The sequence below is a fragment of the Amphiprion ocellaris genome, chromosome 20 (assembly GCF_022539595.1).
Source record: "Amphiprion ocellaris isolate individual 3 ecotype Okinawa chromosome 20, ASM2253959v1, whole genome shotgun sequence".
Classification (NCBI taxonomy): Eukaryota; Metazoa; Chordata; class Actinopteri; family Pomacentridae; genus Amphiprion; species Amphiprion ocellaris.
Genome location: NC_072785.1, coordinates 12,662,633 through 12,683,175, shown reverse-complemented (window position 1 = coordinate 12,683,175; position 20,543 = coordinate 12,662,633). Strand labels below are relative to the sequence as shown.

Below are 20,543 nucleotides of genomic sequence, written 5' to 3'. Positions count from 1 at the left end.
TCATATACATGTAGGCATTTTTAATCACAATGGCTAGTCGTCATCATCAAAAGAATGATTACTAATTACTTCAGCTGTCAGGGTTTTAGTAAAGTATTTAGAATCACAGCAAAAGTTTTTGATGCATTGTCTTGTTGGTCACTGTAGTAGTGTATGGTACAGAAAACATGAACAAGCTTTAGAAATGTAATGTTTTGTAATGCAGCAGCCCTCTAGAATGAACAAGAGGCGACGAGTCGAAGGACACAAGGTCAAGGTTCTGTCTATCTTTTTGAATCAAAATTGTTTAGTTACTAGTCTACAGGAAAATACTGATCTGGTTGCCTTCCACAGTGGAAATATTGTAGAGTACTTAGTGTGCTTGTTTTGGGGGAGGGTGCTGCAGAGGAAACACTGCAGGCTATGGATCTACATGACAACTATGTCGGATCTAGGTTACAATGAACGCCTCATTTGTGTGCATAGGTTTAATCCACTGCCTTTGCATAGTTTTGCAGAGTGTTGCTGCAACTGTGTGTGTGTGTACATCCGACTGCAGTGCTTTTCTGTATCGACTAGGCCTGTGTAACCCCCCAACCCAGCCCCGAGGCCACATTTGTTACTGACCTTATGTCCTTCGAATCGTCGCCTCTTGTTCATTCTATAGGGCTGCTGGGAGGAGAAAACTGCCATGTAGTTCCCATTGGTCTGTGCAACAAAGGAGTCCTCCAGTGGGTGAAGAGCCAGAGTCGGGCATGTGTAACGCTCCTTGTGGCCAAATGAATAGAGGGAAAAATCCAGAAGAGAAAAATTTATTCATCGTTTGACCTTTTCTTGCTGTTGCTAACCATGAAGTTGGCAGCATGTTAACTAGACTATAACTGTAAAAAAAAAGCTCTTGTTCAGAGGTCCAAGAGTAGAAAAAGTAAAAGAAATGTTTCAAAATATCATCAATCCACTGTGTATTATATGGTATTGTATTGTAATGTCCCCATTATTTTGTCCACTCTTTTCCCCATATTCAGTGGAGTATGAAGAATTCATAAGAATTTATAAAAGAACTCACTGTACCATACAACAAATGTTCAGTTTAACTCCTGAAATGCTGTTCAGGAATGGGAATTTATTCAATACAAAAAAAGGCACAAAAGTTATTAAAAACACATTTTTAAAGTAGTTGGCAGTCAGTAGAGCGCAGACTTCCTCCAGCGCTATGTAACTGTCAAAATATGCCAGTTTCACATGCCCCATTACCAACTTCACATCAGGCGGGTCACACATTTTCAGGAATGTGTCTTAAATGGGGAATATGATATAAGATTTTTAGCTGCTAATTTTAACATCGTAAACCAGTACTATATATATTTAGGGACTATTGTTTTTTCCAACTTGCACATGGATTTCTTACATGGTAGATCTGGTTGGAGACCTTGGCTGTGGTCTGGTAGTCCCAGGCAATGAGGGTGCGGTCTGCAGAGTCTCTGCTCACACAGTCAGAGCTTGTTATTAAATCCACACCACCTCTTAGGAAGAGGATGTCCAAGGTCTGCTGGATCCCTGCTTTGTAAACTTTCACCACCTGGAAACACACACACACAGACACACACACACACACACACACACATACACAGGGACAGGTACAGGAAGATTAGCATTAAGCTTTTCAGTAGCAGATTTCATTTAGTTAGAATTAGTGTTGCAACCATCCATGATGCACAGGACAGAAGCACTCGGCTCAATGGAGAAATTAACAAGAAGGAGGGAAACATCTGGACCTCTGCCCATAAGGCAGGAAGTTCACTCAACGATGTAGTGTAGAACATGTATACTGTGATTGAAATCTGCTGTAAATACAAAGGACTAGAACTTTATTTATATTTAAAGACCCCCTATGTAGAAAGTCACATTGGTTTTTGCCATGTTAACATGTCCATGTGGGGTTTATTATATAATAGAAGCAAGGATTTTATAGATCTTTACATTATAGAGGAAGCAACAGTGTAAACTTATATCTAAGCCATTTTTAGACATGGAAGGATTATTTGCAGCCAAAATACTTTTAAATATGCAATTTTGATATATGGAGAAGATTACAAGTTACTGGAAAAATTTTAGCCTGTCACTGAACATTATGAAAAGCACAAAATTAAATGTATCTAGTGATATCTAAAGTTGTAACAATTATTAATTTAATTGGATGAGTTGATTGACTAAAATTAAGCAATATATTTAGTATTTTATCCAAGTAAAAACAAACATTTTCAGACTCCAGCTTTTCATTAGTGACAATCTGCTGGTTTCTCAAATCAGGGGTTGTGATTTTAAACTGATGGCCAAATAAGTGAAGCAATTTGAATGAATTTCCTTAAGTGAAAGGAAATGAAAGGATATTGTTCATCTGTTCTGACGTTAAATGGACCAAATCAGCCATCAAGCAATTAAGAAAAAATTAATTGTTGATGAATTTAATAGCAGCCGTACACCCATTTTTTGAGTATGTGACTAGACGCCAACATTTTTTGTATAATTAAAATTATGAGAAGATAGGATTAAAAACAGTGACAACAGGACAGTTATAAAAGAAGATCTGAAATGTTGAGCATTATAATAGCATTACACAGAGCCTATTTCTTAGTCTCAACCAAAATCTTATTTCTTAGTTTATAAGATCCAATGTTCACAGAGTGTTTGGTCAGATCATGTTTACTTTTAGTGCTACTGAGCAGACAGCTAGTAGCTGCTCATCATTGGGCAGTTTAACCTTTGACACCACCTGTTCTTATCAATGAGCTTTAACATAACACAACAGAGTAACCTCATGACTCCTGTTCAGCCTCCAGACTCAATTTGGTCAGCCTTAGGACTAATGGTTTAATGTTGAGCTTGTGGGTGTGGAAGCTGGTCTCAGTCCATTTTTACAGTGAGGTATTTTCAACCCAGAGCCAGCTCAGGCCTGAGACTGACAGGCAGTCAGGATGCTACAACATTAACAACCTATTTTCTGAGGACTGTTCTACTCTCTGTCTGCAACTCATATAGACATCTACTGGCAGAAACATCTCTCCAGTGTATTAAATCTAAAACCCCTGAGAAATGATCCAGTTCGCAGAGAGGAAAAATGTCATGTGCGATTTCAGATTCTAAGGAAGTGAATAGGATTATCATACAAAACAGTCCATTAAATTTAATAGCAATATTAGGTTGCAGCTACACGGGAACAATTTATGGAGGGCGAATGAAATTAAAATTTGATTTGAACAATTAGGGATCTAACCTGAAGTGTTTTTCCTGAGCATGTAGGAGTAATATCAACTGAAATATAGCATGAGTTATTCTACAAAGTGAAATGTAGAAGACTATATTGTTTGCACAAGTGTGCAACTGAAGTGTATGTATCAACTGAGGAAAAAGAAACATGTTTTCAAACCTACCCACCATAGATTTTGAAAAGTCAAGCAGTAGTCAATAAAAATGATAAATCTCCTGTAAGGAGGGTTAATAAGTTTGACCTTGCAGCTGCGAGAGTCCCAAGCCTTGACCGCTGAACTGTAACCTCCACACAGGAATACCTCTGGGTTGCTGGGATGTAGAGCCACACACATCACCTTAAACTGGTTGTCCAATTTCACTGCCTGCTGCCCTGCACACAACAACAAATATGGAAGAGATTAAAGAAAAAAAACAAGATAAATCCTCCTTTGAAAAAATTAATGTTTACATTGTTCGTCAGTACTGTATCCTGCGATTACACGACTATGTCTGAAATAAGATATCTGTTCAATATGCTATATTACTTTTATATTATGTGATAAAAGCTAAGATTCTTGTGGAAAGAGAAATAATATGAAATTTCAAAGTGGAGATGTGGAAAGATGAGCGATATGAGTGGTTTCATGTGGAAACATGAGTGACAAATAGAACACTGTTTTTACTTTTTGCCTTTGTAAAGAAATATAGATGCATTTAGGTTCAATATCCTGATATACTGTATGTGAGTGCATGTAGCCTTTGCACTTGTATATGTTGCCTACCCTGCTGTAAAGACCTTGTTTCCATCTCACTTCTAACCCTGGTTTCTATCCCCTCTGGACTCCAAATGGCAAAGCAATCACTATATTGCTATTCAATCTGTGCTCTGAGAATTTTCACTACTACTGATGGAGTTTTAAGTGTTGTAAGATGCATGTATGTTTTAAGTAGAGTAATCTACGTCAACAAACAAAAAGAGTAAGTGCATTACATCTGTGTTTTTCTACATATCCAGACAGAATTAAAAAGGTTCAGATTGTTAAATTAATGAACCAAGACAAACTGTTACAGTTTGAGCTGGATGAGAAGTTGATGAGGTATTTTGTCTTTTCCAGCTATCACAACGAAACTAAACAGAACATAAATTTCAACTACATTAACCAGCGAGATGCAAATCCTCCTAAAACTTCTCTTTGGTTTATTAATTGAGCGTAGAGTGAGAATCCAATCCTCCTTATGAAGCACCCATTAGATTTCTGTGCAGTAAACACTGTGTGTAATTAAAATGTGTCATCGCCTTGGCTGATAAACAGCGTGATTTGAAAACAAGCCGCCTAATAAAAGATACAGTAAATCTAGTGATAAGCTGCTGCCAAAGATAGTGTTCCCAACTTGCACCGTCTGATATTCATGAAGGATGTGGAGGAAGAAAAGGTTTCCGTGATCATTTGGGCATAAGATTATTTCAAAAAACTAACCTAAAATCTAAAAAAATAAACTTCAGAAGGACCGTGGAGAGTTTCTTGCAATGAAATGAAACTGGACAAATGACAACGGTCTGTTTCTTACATATTTTAATAATGGTGGGTGATGACACTGACCAAAAATCTGTAAAACTGCTTAACTTTTGTGTGAGTGTGTGTTTCTCCATTTCCAGACAGCGGGACATCACACTGTACATATCAGGGTCTGAGAAGTTTTAAACTTCACTTGAAAAAGAAAAAAAAACAAGAAAGATGCTGTGATGTAGAGAAGAGAAAGAGAGTATAAAGCAATGTTTTGGCTAGAGGGTGCTTTATCTAAATCAATTTAAAAATGTTATACTTAAACATAAAACAAAAACACTGAGGGGCATAAACATAATTAAGCCTGACAAAGTGCGACCAAAAATTAGTTTCCTGGGAAAACAATGAAGCCAGACTATGAGGCAGCAATTCTGTCAAAGGCTATGCAAAGTGGAACACCTCAGGGTAAAATGGCTCCTCATTAATTCATCGAACAAACAACAAAGACCCCCATCCAAAACAGTCTTAGCCAGTTAGCCCAGGACGAAAACGCACTTCATTACACACTTGTTCTAGGATGTTCCCACCAAGCCTTTTAAGAAAAGGAGAATGAGTCACAGCCAATAAACTGCACCAAAAATGGACCTTCGCTTAATGGGGGACTAGTTCACTCCCAGATTTGATTGCATTGATTTGATCCGTTTTAACAGGCAATTTCGTCAGGCTCACACTTCCCGCCTAATTGGCTTACCCGCAGCGATACGAAGAAGATCTGTCATCGAGAATTAAAACTCATGTTTGGCAAGACAATGAGAAATCAACATTCTCCTGATAATAAATAGGGCCTCGTCATGTTTTAATTAGGCAAGATTAATTAGCCTGCTCGAGAGGGAAGATAAGGGAGGACTGCAGTGATCTGTCCCTCCCTTATGATAGTTTACTCTGTAGTCCTGCAGGAACTGCGATCCTGCTGCCGAGCAGACACACAGCGGATGGCTACAGAGCAGAGGACGTTAAGGATGATTGGGGTAGGAGGGATGAGCCCCTCAGAGCAAAGAGAAGCATGGATGACATGGCTATTTTGCCTCATTACGGGATCCACCAAAGCAGGGTGCTGTCAATGCACATAAGCAAAGGTTAGAAACACAAAACCTGGTTTTCACAGGCCACATTGATGAAAATGTTTTGGATTTGGACTTAATAAGAAATATTTTTAAAATAGTTTGTTCTTTTAAATATATTTCTTCAAGCATATTTTGAGTTCTGATAAGAAGATGAGAAATAAAATAAAATAAAATAAAATAAAATAAAATAAGAAGTTCATGTACTTTATCCAGCACTGTATGGTACATTTGATATAGCAAGTCAGCTTCAGGACTTAGTTAATAATAATCACATTAAAGATTTATATCAATAAAGAAAAAAAACTGACAAAAATGACAGAAATCATTAATTTGACAACAGAAAACATCTGTTCTCACGTGAAAGAAATTCCATATTTATATAGTTAGAAGCTTTAGCAATACAAAATAATACAAAGGCAGATTCAATTCTTAAGCAAAGCCAAATCTAGCATTATTTTCTGAGACATTTCTGCATTATAAATTCATCTACACCTTAATCCTGAATATGTTAAATTGATTCTGTGTTTAATTAGCACCGTTCCACTGACAACTTAGTGTAATGAGTAAATAAAATCCATGTATTTGGAGTTTTGGAAACTCCAATCAGGAGTTGCTCATGACACAAGTACTGTAAACTCTACTAAATATTGCAACGTTCACTAGGAAATTAAATCAGAATTCCTGGAGGGTGTAGGGAGGTAGGACAATTGAAAAACAGAAATTAATTAAGTATTAAACTGCAAAACACCGGATGCCAGACCTCTGGGAACACTTCCCACTTCACGTTGGCTGAATCGTACTATTACAGAAGGACAATAACTCGTGCTACAAACCCAACGATGTCTTTACAGTTGTGCAGTTGCATTAATGTAGTTAGAAATATGACAATCAACATAAAACAGTGTGGATTTCTGTCTTTATATTGTGATGCAAGAGTCTGTTTTATTTTCTGTGACATGAAAGAACAAAACCTGTGTCAACTGAGCAGGTTGCCACTGTAAAATTAAGCTCCCAAAGTAGGTCAAAATGCAGATATGTTTGCCGCTGGCACACGGAATAAGTGCTTCTGTGTGTGTGCAGCTGCATTCAGTGTCTCCTGGTGTGCAGTGCTTAAGGCTCCTGCGATTATACAGCCACAGTGTAGTAGCTAACTCTCAGAACGCACGAATGAAGCGTTGAGGCGGAAAAATGAAAATCACTGAAGACAATGACTACAGAGAGATAAATAAAAGTCTCAAAAGAATGTTGGGAGGATGTTTGTTATGTTTAATATATAAATGCAATTTAGAAATCTATCCATGTTAAGTTATAATGATTTTACGTCAGTCTTTGTGGATTTATTCATATATTATTAAAAGTGTATCAATGTGTAATACTCTATTTGTGATTAACTATTCATTTTTATTTGTTTCGTGCAGCAAATGCCCGATGGATTTCAAATTATTGACTTGGATGTCTGCTGTGTGTAAAATAACAATCGAGTGCTTTCACTTTTTCACTTGTGCCAAAAAAAGCCACAAAAAAAACTGCACTCAATAGCAATGGCCTTAAAAAATAACAATGGCCAATAACATAAATAAAATGAATAGGATCCCTTCGGTGATTACAAATATTTAGACTGGCAGTATCAATGGGGTGTATGGGGTGTTCAGGGAGGGATAGTACCTCTGTAGGAGGGCTTGACATGTCCCTTTTCAGGATAGCCCGGACTACATTGGCTCCCACCTGACACTCAGCTCTCACCTGTGGCTCCTCGAAGCTGTAGCATGTGCAGCGGCCACACCCCAGGCAACCGCTTTGGCAGGCCGGCTAAATCAGGTGGAGGGTAGCCGTTCGGGTCTGAAACCCTCTGGTGATCACACTCGACACTGTCTACATTTGCATGTGAAGAATGGATCCGGCGGACTGCACGGAAGAAACCACTGGACTGGTTCAACAGGCAGAAACGCAGTCTCAGCACGACATCACGGAATGCAACTAGGGCTCAGTGAAGACAGAAGCATCACTGCTGGCCATCCACTGCATCCCGGCCCTTCTCTGGACGTCTCGACTACATCGCGCCACTGGATCCAGATGGACAGGGACGAGAGAGTGAGGCTGATGATCCTGTGCAACTCTCCCTCACTGAAATCTAACTCACACGCAAGTACTGACTTCATTGCCCCTGTCCATCATCACCCTGTCTGTCAACTCCTGTGGCGATGGACGAGTGGCGAAGCGACAGGTGTGGACACACTGGTAGTCGTAGTCACAACTCTACACATAGGTGGTCCAGGCCATATGGTCGCTTTTCAGTGAATGAGACAGCGCTGGAATTCGGCAGCCCTCTGGACGGCGAAGCAGCCCTCTTCAGGACAGCACTTTTTAGTGTCCTAAAAATTGCCTGTCTCAACCCTCCCTGGCCAGCATGCTGCAGCTGGCAGGGGCCCCACTCCAGTGGTAAGAACACAACAAAACCCAAATCTTCTAAGGTGAATGTGCGCACCCTCCTGGACTGTGGCGGGACTCACCAACCTGAGAGACGGACTGCTCTCATTGCCAGTGAACTAGCCCGCTACAAAGTGCAGATTGCCGCCCTCAGTGAGACTAATCTAGCAGAGGAAGGACAACTGAGAGAGCAGTCTGCCGGCTACAAGTTCTTCTGGACTGGACGTGTTAAAGATGAACATCGCGAGGCAGGCATTGCCTTTGCCATCAAGACCAACCTGGTCAGCAAGCTGGCAGCTCCCCCCGAGGGGATCAATAATCGCCTGATGACCGTCCGCCTCCCGCTCCCCAAGAAGAGATTCACCACACTGTTCAGCGCCTACGCCCCCACCATGACTAGCCCCGATGAGGTAAAGGACAGTTTCTATGAGGATCAGAACAATGCCATCTCCACCACACCTCGGTCAGATAAGCTCGTCATCCTCAGTGATTTCAACGCCCAGGTCGGCAGAGATCACATGTTGTGGGAGGGACTGATGGGGAAACAGGGTGTGGGAAAGTGCAACAGTAACGGTCTACTCCTACTGGAAACCTGCGTCACCCATGATCTTCTCATCACCAATACTGTCTTCCGTCTTCCCAACCACAACAAAACGTCGTGGATGCACCCACACTCCAAGCATTGGCATCTACTGGACTACGTCATCGTCAGGCAAAAGGACAGACAGGATGTGAGAGTTACAAAGACCATGTGTGGAGCAGAATGCTGGATGGACCACCGTCTGCTGATATCCAAGATGAACCTCCGTATTACACCACCCAGAAGGCCCCAAGGCATCAAAGTTCCCAAGCAACTGAACGTCTCCCAGCTCAAAAATGATCTCGTCAAGCAAAAGTTTGCAGAGAAGCTTGAGAGAAGGCTACAACCTCCCAACACAGTCCCTGGCGTAGATGTGGAAACAGAGTGAGCTCGTCTCCGAGACGATATTTACGCTGCCGCTTTCGATGTCGTGGGAAACACTTCCAGGAAGCATCAGGACTGGTTCGATGACAACCACAGTCGCATCCAGACTCTACTGGAGGAGAAGCATCGACTCTATAAAGCTCTACTCAACAATCCTTCCTCCACCTCCAAGAAGGAAGCATTCAGCGCAGCCAAGAAATCAGTGCAGTCTGAGTTACGTCGCATGCAAGATGGAGGGCTCAGCTAAAAGGCGGATGCCATCCAGGCTTAAGAATTTCTGAAGAATTTCTACAGCGCCCTCTAGACCGTTTATGGTCCCACCTCATCCAGATCGTCTCCTCTCTACAGTTACGACGGGAACACACTGATTTCGGACAGGGAGAAGATACTCAAGCGCTGGGCGGAGCACTTCAACACAGTCCTCAACCAACTGTCCACCATCAGCAACAAAGCCATAGCAAGACTGACGCAAGTCACAGTCGACAACACGCTAGCGGAGCCCCCCACTGAAGATGAAGTTGTCAAGGCCATCAAGCGCCTGCACGGTGGCAAAACACCCGGTGCTGACTCCATCCCAGCTGAAATATATGCTTCTGGTGGCCCAAAACTGACAGAGTCTCACAAGCCTGTTAAATTCCATGTGGTCCCAAGAGAAACTACCACAGGAGCTCAAAGACGCTTCAATCATTCACCTCTACAAGCGCAAAGGAAACAGGTACATGTGCGACAACCACCGCGGTATCTCTCTACTCTCCATCGCCGGGAAGATCCTGGCCTGCACCCTGCTCAACCGCCTCAGTGCACACCTGGAACGCGACCTGCTCCCCGAGAGCCAGTGTGGATTTCGTGCGGGACGCAGCACTGTGGACATGATCTTTGCAGCTCGCCAACTACAAGAGAAGTGTCAGGAGCAGAACGTCAGACTGTACACCACCTTCGTGGACCTGACAAAAGCCTTTGACACTGTCTGCCGTGAGGGGCTGTGGAGGATCATGGCCAAGTTCGGATGCCCCGCCAAGTTCATCGCGATGGTCCAGCAGTTTCACGACGGCTTGCACGCCAGAGTGAAGGACAACGGAGAGTTTTTTCCGGCCATTCCCCGTAACAAACGGAGTTAAGCAGGGCTGTGTGCTGGCCTCAACTCTGTTCAGCATGATGTTTTCCGCTATGCTGACAGCCGCCTTCCATGACGGTGACATTGGTGTTGGCTTCCGGTATCGTACCGACGGCAAACTATTAAACCTGCGGAGACTGCAAGCAAAGACAAAGGTGCACAATGACATGGCCCAAGACTTCCTCTTTGCTAATGACTTTGTGTTAAACGCCACCACACAGTCTGACATGCAGGGAAGTATGGACCTCTTCTCCCAAGCCTGTAATGACTTTGGTCCCACGATCTATACCAAGAAGACCATAATCCTGCACCAGCCTGCCCCAGAAGTTCCGTACGTAGAGCCCCACACCACTGTCAATTTTCAGAGGCTAGCTGTTGCAGACAAGTTTGTCTACCTTGGCAGTACTCTGTCACACTCCGTGACCATTGACGAGGAAGTTGCATACATACATACATTTTTTCTTTTTTTTTTTTTAATCAAAACAACTGAGATTTTCAATGTATTCTTTTTTTAAAGTTAAATTCAAGTTAGTTTGTCTTTAAGCTTTAAATTGCTGCATTTGTCTGGGGACAGTTTTCACCCAGAACCCCCAACAGAATATTTAAAGGTTCAAGCTTAAAATGAAGGTTAATTGGCTTTCAGCAGTCTTGAATACTGACATTGTGGGAAACATGATTGGACAAAAAATACAAAGCCTAAGTAATTTTTTTAAAAACCTGAAAACAAAAATATCAAATCAAATCCCCAGTGTGACTAATTATTCTTGCACTAGCGCTACTGCCACATGTAGCTTTTTTATTGATTAAAAGAAAAACAACTCATTGCACGAATGAGAGACTTTACTACATTCAACAAATAGGATTTTGAACAGCAAGGAACAAGGTGAAAAGGCAACACACAAGCACACTCAAGTATTGGCAATATGTATATGTATTATTGGTATCTCTAAATGTTCCTTTCACTCCCTCTGGACAAAAGAGTTAAGTTCTGCATAAACAGGCATAAACTGACACATTAGCCTGTGGCAGAATGTGGAAATATGGGCATAATTTTCTTCCACCAACCTGTGCTAATCAGTTTTCCAAGGATATTCATGGAAGTGCTGGACGACAGCTGCCACTTCACACTAATGCCATACAGATGAAATTGGCTTACTCCACTCCCTGGCATCTCTGCTTTTTGAATTGCATTCTCTTGCATTCTTCCTCTTCATTTCGCCTTTTGAATTATGCCTCTTAACCTGCTCTCCTTCCATATATCCTTCCCTCACTCTGCTATTGCTATTCAGCTGTGACAGCTTGCCTATGGCCTGCTGGGAAAGGATATAAGATTCTACAAATTAAATTGGACACAGGAACAACTGCAAAGATGGGCTAAGAAAATGGGCCCACACACCATTCATAATGCACAAGCGCCTCTAGAATTCCATTTTTCTGTAAACATAACAATTAGTGCAGCATTTGGTTTGGTATTCTGTGGTGCAATAAGGACCCTGATGTCCTACAAGACTCTCGCTGATCATTTAAGAGCTTGCGCACCTCTGCAAAGACAGGTCAGTTGAACAGAAAAGATCCAGCTGCCTTCTTTGTTATCATTAAAGAGGCTCTGCATTACTGTGAAGAGCATAAAGATTACATTCAACCTGATTACAGGTTAACATGGCAAACACTCAGCTTTCGCAGTACCCCATCCTGAGTTAATACACATGCTCCGTGAAAGTTGGGGGCTTCATTAACTTTTCAAATATCAGTCATAACTATGCTACTACCTTGTGGGACCCTGTTGTGGGGTTCATATATGTCAAAAATATAAATTATCTGAAAACGCGCTTCTACTGGAGCTTGCCATGCTATGATGAAAGGTCCAAAGCATGATTATGTCTCTATTTAAATTATTATGAGGGAAATTATGCATGTAGCTTAATCCCTATGTTCTTTTCACTGCTAGAATATGATTGGTTTTAGAGTGTCAGTGCCTTGGTCTTAGCTCTGCCACATTAAACTGCAGTACAATTGTGCAGAAACTGTGCTGGAATTCCCAACTCCCATATTAATATGTAACTAAATTGAATTTTTTCACCTCATGCTGCTGTAGGAATGCATCCTTATTGCTCTCTCATGCCAGCGTACGCATGCAGATCCTCAGAAACAATACACTTGTTCAATGTCAAATACAAATAAGTAATAATAATAGTAAAAATAGTAAGAATAATAAAATAGAATTTAAAAAAAAAAAACTGAAAAGACTGCTGTGGGATAAATATGCAAGGGCTCCGTATAGGACTGACATTCCTCAGTCTGAACCCATTTTTGCAGTGTTGAGCAATGCATTGAAAAAGTATACGACATAAGCATTTGTTTGTTTATGGTTGCGGGTAGTGACGTTCCAGTATAAGGTCATGGTGGCTGCTGCTGCAGTGATGTATCCATTATTGATCTCCTTCCTGGAGCTGCCTGTGTGTTTAATGGGCTGGCCAAGCTATTATCCGTAGGCTTTATTGACAGTATTGACAGACATGCTGAGAGGGGAATTGCAAATGGCAGCAAGTCATCCCAGCCATGCATTGACCCTAGAGATGCAGATGCCATTGGGGCCTTCAAAGCAATGTCTTTTGAATGTTGGTGCATTCTGTTGGCCCTCTCTGTGGTCTTTTTTGGCATATATTGACGCTCGCTTGCTGTTACATGATGGCAAAATGGTCCGAAGTGAGGAATTTGACATCACTCCTGTTTGCAAACATTGCTGTGGAGCTGTGTTTCAAGTTGCAGTCTTGAGTTGTTGAGTTGATGAGTTGTTCTCATCTTTTCTGCCATGCTTGTTAAATGTACACGAGGCCAGAAAGCAAAGTACTTTCAAAGCGAACCAAATGACTGATCTTTTGTAAATTTCACATTGTAAATGCTTTGTATTATGAGACGAAAGGACCAGCAAACACAATGAGCCAGTAGGTTTGGCTCAACGTGGGGGTCAGACAGAAATGTTTCTAAATAAAGGTGTGGAAAAAGTGAGAATCCTGGTTTTCCTTATGAGCATGCACTGCACATCTATGCCTGTCTATATGTTAAACACAAAGAGAGAGAGAAAAGCAGAGTCGTCCCACTTTAGGGACCATCTCTATTGAAGTGGATGTGCAGCCTCCATAGAATCTAATTGAGACAATCGACCTAATCCCTAAATGAGACAGTCTACAGATATTCACAAAACCTGCACTGGCACTTTATTTACTGAAGTGCCAGTGCAGGTTTTAGGGTCTTTATAGTAAAAATACAATACAGCAATGAAAATAATACTACATTTACATATTAAAAGAAGAACAATTTGATATTTAATGTAGACAGTTAAAATTATCATATACATACATTGTGATTGAAGAAATTTATTAATGTTGGAAATTCTATAAACTCTGAAATACCTGACCATATGAGCTGATGTGGATCAAGAGCACACATTTTGATATATAGGAAATATTCATTGTTTCTTTTATATACTGGGATAAGAAGGCTGCACTAAGATGAGTCTTTGGAGTGGAACAGTTGACTGGTTGTTATGTATTTGCTCTAGAAATGCAGATTTCGAAGGCTGTCCCTGAAATGAGTCACGACTACAGAGAGGAAGTGGGAGACTGAGAGAGGGGCAGCTTTGCAATTCACACAATGGGTTTATAACAGGTTTTGTGGCCCAAGGCAATTTAAATTCACTTCACACATAAATTACTATACTACCTTTAAATACGAGTGAGAGACACAGCAAAATTGCCAAGACATTTTGTTCTCCCACAACACCATCAGTGTGCTTGCAGAGAAATGTTTAATGAAAAGCAGCTGAAACTGAATTTCAATAATAGCAAATGTGAATTTAAGGAGAATATACAGGCACACAGCAGTCATTCTGGTTTAGTGTACATAACCACAGGTGAGAAGTATGGGACTGTGGTGTGAACACATCCAAAACTGTTGCTAATGTTCAGTTGATCTCAGGGCACAGTGACACTTCAAAACCTAACTCCAGCGGTTTGTTATGTGACATTTTGTTCTGCAGAGCTATAAAAAGAAGTACTGCTACTCACCCGTTTCCACGTCGGTGATCACAGCCGTGTTGTCAAATGAGCCAGTGAGGAGGTGTCGCCCACAGGGGGTCCAACAGGCATCACGCACAGCTCCCGAATGGCAGGTGTAAACCCTAAGGCATCGCCCGCTCTCTGCTCCATCCCACACCTGCCAGACATGGGTACATCGCATCAAGCCAAAGTCACAAATACACAGAGACTGCAATGACAAAGGCATTGTACTGACTGTGCACAAGCTTCAAAAGAAAGTCTCTATAGCTCTGAATTTGTTGTAGGAAATACAAAGTTTGTGAAAATGGAACAACTTGAACTGGCAGGAACACATTGTGATTTTAAAGTACATTATATCAGTATATTGCACTTAATCTTTGTGGGTTGCATTGACTCATTACATCACTGATACAGGAGAAAAATTCTCTTTGAAAGGTAAAAAAAAAGTACTGTAGGCATGTGACACTGACCCTGCATCCCTTGCATGGCCTGATGTAACAACGTGAAGTACGAGAAAGAAGCAGTGGAAAAGAGGAGACATGAGATGGCCTGGACATGCTGTATTTTCCCACACATCCAAAAAGAAAGAACCTGAATGCTTTACTGAGAATCTAAGATCAGATTTGGAGGTCACTGCACTCCCCACCGGAAGGAATTTCAAAGTTAATTTTCTGTGGTGCTTTACTGAGCTATCCAAAGAGTCCTCTGGCATTAAAAATTGTATCTGTATGAATAAGAACTACTAGATATAGTCTGTCACTTTCCGAAAGAACAGAGATATAATCTTAGCCACTCTCCCGTAAATTCTTCTGCAATGAAACAAAATGAACTTGTTTAGAAAAAAGGGTCGCTGGAAAAACTGGCACAATCAAATCAGGTCCGTTTGTGGGATTTAACAGCAAAAACAACCTTTCTAATTAATGAATCAAACTAATTTCCTTTGAGTGGGGCCACAAATCAATTTCCAGCGGGGTGTAATGGCCTTAATGGTTTTGCATTGTCAGAGGTTTCTGTGCTAACAGACAGAGCAGAGGAGACGAGAGCCCAGCTGCTTTCTGTTCTATGTTACAGGCATGACTACACAGTGACAACAACACCTTGTTGGTTTGAATATATCATGGTGAAAATAAAGTGTGTTAATGAAAGAGGTGTTAAGAAGACAGACTGTTCTATTGTTGATTTTTGTCTTCAGTCACTGTACTAATGTTGGCAAAATCACTTGGCAAACATGTTGACAAGTATTGTGATATGTTTTTTGTTGGTTTTCCTGCTGGTAATAGTATGATTTTCTGCTACACATGCCAACAGACAAAAGCTTCTCCCTGAAGCCCAGCTTGAAATCCAATGGGTGGTCTGGTCTGGTGCCCACGGACGTGAGGTATTACACTAATGATGAAGTATTTTTGCTTCTCCGGCGTTGCCTGGGCCACAGAGGAACTTTGAAGATCTATGGGGCACTGCAGATCCCTCTCTGCCTCTCTCTGTGTTTCATTATTAAATATGGTTTTTCTATACAGCATATGAAGCACACTGAGAAGTACTGTACCACAGCTCCCACAGGAGACAGGGAAGAGAGATGGACAGAGAAGAGTGACATATCCATCTGACATGCAGTAGTTTAGCAAACAGAATGCCAGAGATGCCTCCAGGGTGGGAAAAAAAGTAACAGAGAGAGAAAGAGAGACAGAGAGTCAGGCTATTAATTGCAAAAAGCTAAATATTGGCGTAATACATGTGTTAGATATATTTCTATTTAATGTGCAACAGGATATTCCTCTTCTCTGTCTCATTTGTGGCTCAGGGAAACACTGCCATCTCAAGGCAACATGAAAATCTGTAAAAAACAAAAAAAAGCAACTGATGATATCACCTTTTGCTACAAAAATCTAAAGAATACTAAGCTGAACAAACTACATCATAACAAGTCTGACAAGGTGCCATGTTGCATAAGCTCCATCTCCTCACTGCCTCTTATGAATGACAGCAATAACGATATGCACCACTGCAAAAACTGTTCAATGCACACAGTTGCAGCAATACAATATAAAGCACGACTTGTGCATCAGCCAAAACGAGTACTTGTTTATTTGCATCCCCTTTAATTTCACTGGCCACTTAACAGACATGCAGAGCGGATCCTTGCAAATGACTCATTGGGGTAATCTGCTTCCTAGATGACTCTTGGTAATTAAAACTAAATTGGTATTCGTGTTATCAACTTAAAACTGCTGCTTTACACCTGCCGTAGCCATGGTGATAACAGCTGCAAACAGGCTGGAATAATAATAGTCTGACAGACAGGATGGAGGAAGAGAAGTCGGAAGCCTGAAGGGCGTCGGTGAAGAAACACGAGTACAAAGAGGACAGAGCTAGGACTTCATTGATTATGCCCCCTTCTCTGTCTTCAGCTGAGCAGAACAGAAAACAACAGCTGCAGTCACAGAGCTGAAAGCCCTGATAAATATAGCTATACAGTATGTCAGTAACAAAGCAATAATGTATGACCAGCTTATAACTTTAATCTATGTATTTTTTATGTAAAGTTAACTGTTACCATTTAATAAGTTTGAAGAGCAGTGCCACAAACAATCACAACTTCCAATATCAATGACTGGTTATTATGATTAAGAAACTAATTATACAAATAACTGTTTAGTCGATAAAATGATGGAAAATAATGAAAAAATTCCCATCAAGATTTTGTGAAACCTATGTTGACATTCTTCATTTAGCGTGACTTAACCAATAAAATCCCCCTCGAAAAGAGTCCAAAACTCCCTGATTATTAAGAAGAAGAAAAAAAAACAGCAATTATTCTCGCCGTTTCTCCTCAAATTACAAACAACTGATGCATTATTAAAACAGATGCTAATTTTTTCCTGTTGATTAGCTCCATTCAACATTTTTTTATTTATTTTGCTATTACAATAATCACTGTCCAAATGTCTGGATTCAATGAGCTGAATATGTGGTATGAATAAAGTTATCTGATGAATTTAATCAGCTGAAAATCCACAGATAAAAGTGTGTAATATGATTCAAAAGATATGCCCCCTGCTAAGTATAAGAATTTCACATTCTTCCATCTACTGGTATCACTGAGAATAACTGGTTGAACAGTCTGGGATAGACAAGAAGAAATAATCCTTGCATACAAACAACCAGGTCTTCTCCTCCCTTCCCCTGCTAGTCTCCACCATCTGCTCCAAACAGCCCTTTGCAGGTGCCAGAAGAGGTGGCTGCCATACTGCTGCACTTGTATGATTATGCAAATTAACTCATTCATATTTAAATTATTAATTTTTCCGAGTTCTCATAGGATATTGGTAGGATAAAAATATTTAGTTGCTAGTAGGAAGATAGCTGAAATGCTTGACCTTTACAAAAAGGAAATGAAGGATTGTTTTCCAGGTGTGAATAAAGAAAAGGAGGGGGACACTAAATCAGAAGCAGTGAGACACACAGAGAGAGCGAAAGGGGGGAGAGAGAGAGAGATAGGGAGTCCTGTGGGTCCTGACATACATTCAACTGACAGTGACAGATACGATTCTACGGAAAGGGGTTTGTGGTGGTACATTTATAAATTGAGGCAGCAGGGCAGATATTATGTCTCTGCCTGTATCATCGTGCCAATTACAATGAATGTCAGGTAAGTGATTTTCCCCTCAGACCTCCCCAGTGCACTTGGCACCTGCCTGAAACCGACTGATAAATGGATTTTTGCCCTCTAAAAAACTGCTCAAGACCACAACATGGAGCTGATAACTATAGGTCTGAATATCTTAACACAAGTATTAATAACAAGTGATTACTTTAATTGTATAATCCAGGTTAATTAACAGATTAAACAGAAAACCTCTTCAGAGTGTTGCACTAAAGAAACACTGAATCCTGCTTTTATACCTTCTAAGGCTAAGCAACATTGTACATCATTTTTGAAGCATGCAATAGTCTAACTGTTGCTGTCATTACCTTGAAAGTCTTGTCCATGGAGGCAGACAGCAGCAGATGACTGAGATGAGGCACTGGACACCACTGCAATGTGTTGACTGGGCCCTGGTGGCCTCCCAGGCTCATCAGTGGCCTCCTGGGGATCCCCGCAGCACTGGGCTTTTCAGTAAGATACGGCTTCAATTTTGCTGATACATTTGAGAGAATTTGGCTTTCTCTGGTCTGATTCCCCAGTCCTTGTTCTGCTGTGTATTTTAGGTCCACTGTCTCTACTGAAGTGGCAAGTCTCTGTCTCTTAGGGATGTATGGTCTGACACCAGACGACACAGTCAGTTGTCTTTTTGCTGGGTTTGATACATCGCTGGAGCTCTGTGGCATGCACGGAAGAGACTGCAGGGGTGCAATCTTCCCGTGAGTCTCAGGTAAGCTCGGAGGAGCTGCAGCATCTCTGAAATGTTTATCTTCAGCTGCCCCAACACTACAATATTTTCTCTCCAAATCGGTGTAATTCTGTGGCTGGGGATTAGGATATATTGAAGAACTGTTTCTTTCTGAAGTATTTTCATGATATTCCAACACTGTCCAGTCAGGGGCAAAACTTCTAGGGCTGGGCATTACCTTGGAGTTATTACACTCCACATCTCTTTGGTTTTGTTCACAGCATACAGTGTGGACAGCTGATGCTTTCTCCTCCCTTTGATCCAATGAATCATCCTCTGACTCTGAGTCATCATAGTCTACTAATGCAGACATCTTCACTTGGCACTGAAAGTAAAGATGCATCAGGTGAGTTACAGTATAGGTTAACTCATTAGAGGCCTGATGCTGACATCTAGTGGTTACTTGAATTCCTACAACTTAAGGTAGTTACAACCTTGTCTAGGAGGTGTGCCATCCAGTTTATATATGTTTTCCTTCTGCTTTTAACAGTCATAAAGTGCAAAGCCAAATACACATAACTTTATATCCATGGTGGTAGCAAAGGCATTTCTTTGTGAAATTTCAATGTTTCATTTAACAACAAACTTGTGAGTGTGCAATTTATAGTGTAATCAGGCATGGCATTAATGATTTTAGTTCATTTTAAACATTGTTTCTGATGTTAAGGCTATATGTGTTTGCTTAGTCTAATATCCTTGTTTACTTTTATAATTATTTAGAAACTACAATGTGATAAAGACGATTAACAGATAAGTTCTACATCCCAGTGACTATAAACTTTTAACTTTAATACTCTGGAAGGAAACCAGTCACTTTCATGCATCAATGTCATTTCATTCACAGCATGTGGGCAGCAGTCACACTATGACAAGTGGGGAACTGCATGATACAAGTTAAATAGATCATTTAAAGCTACATTTACTTGTAAAAACAACTGGGTGGGTTATAACATAGGGCACAGAGCAGATCAAGTAATTCAGCAACATGAGGACAATTGTTCCTAGAGATGACCACAAAATAGTAGATGATCACTTTATGTCACAACAGGGATCTGCCTTAACAGCTGCTTTGACTTTCAAATAACTGGCATCTGGCAGTTTGACAGCAAATTTTAGGAATATTTTGTTAAACAAACACCTCCATGCACCAGTCAAAAGAAAAGGCAGACATTTGAGGAAGACATATGTGTATATCCGGTTTGTTTAAACAAAAGAAGGGCAGGGCGGTATTTTTTCAGAATTTTAAGTTACAGCTAACAGTTAGCATTGAGCACTAATTGATTTTAATTGCGTGGTAGGTCAAGTCCATTCACCACAAACAAAACAGAAAGACAAACAGCTAGCTTAGTCAACTTGCTGCCTTCGGAAAGAGCAAAGTCACTATAGCAGTTACCTAAGAGCTCCAGTGGGAATTTATTAACGTTACTGTACGTTTAAGTGTCGTGTTAACAATGTGTCACTGTCATACTAACAATGAATCCCCAAGTTTGAGTCAAACGTCAGTCTTAACTGACACAAATATAGCAAACTTAGCTAACAGCGGTCGTTAGCATTTCTCTCTGGAAGCCTTTTGTAGACTATAACCGAATACTATTCACCTGGTGAATTTGACCTTAACTACTGTACCTGCACTCTGGAGAAATAAGCAAATTACAGGACTTCGTAGCAGTAAAACAGTCAAACGTCAGCTGCACCATCCCGCAAAAACATTTAAGTAAAATGTGCACCGTTT

The 20,543-nt window shown here is 40.8% G+C and overlaps 1 protein-coding gene across 1 annotated transcript in view; it reads right to left on the bottom strand.

The window, feature by feature from the left end:
- The window catches only part of wdr25 (WD repeat domain 25), a 23,963-nt gene extending 3,420 nt beyond the window's left edge, over positions 1-20,543 (bottom strand). The window contains exons 1-6 of the mRNA XM_023295752.2: positions 20,438-20,543; positions 18,393-19,136; positions 14,430-14,577; positions 3,489-3,619; positions 1,388-1,558; positions 607-747 (exon numbers count right to left, since the gene is read on the bottom strand). Coding sequence (XP_023151520.2) covers positions 607-747; positions 1,388-1,558; positions 3,489-3,619; positions 14,430-14,577; positions 18,393-19,124 — 1,323 coding nt within the window. The 5' untranslated portion in view covers positions 19,125-19,136; positions 20,438-20,543. The remainder of the gene's footprint in view (positions 1-606; positions 748-1,387; positions 1,559-3,488; positions 3,620-14,429; positions 14,578-18,392; positions 19,137-20,437) is intronic.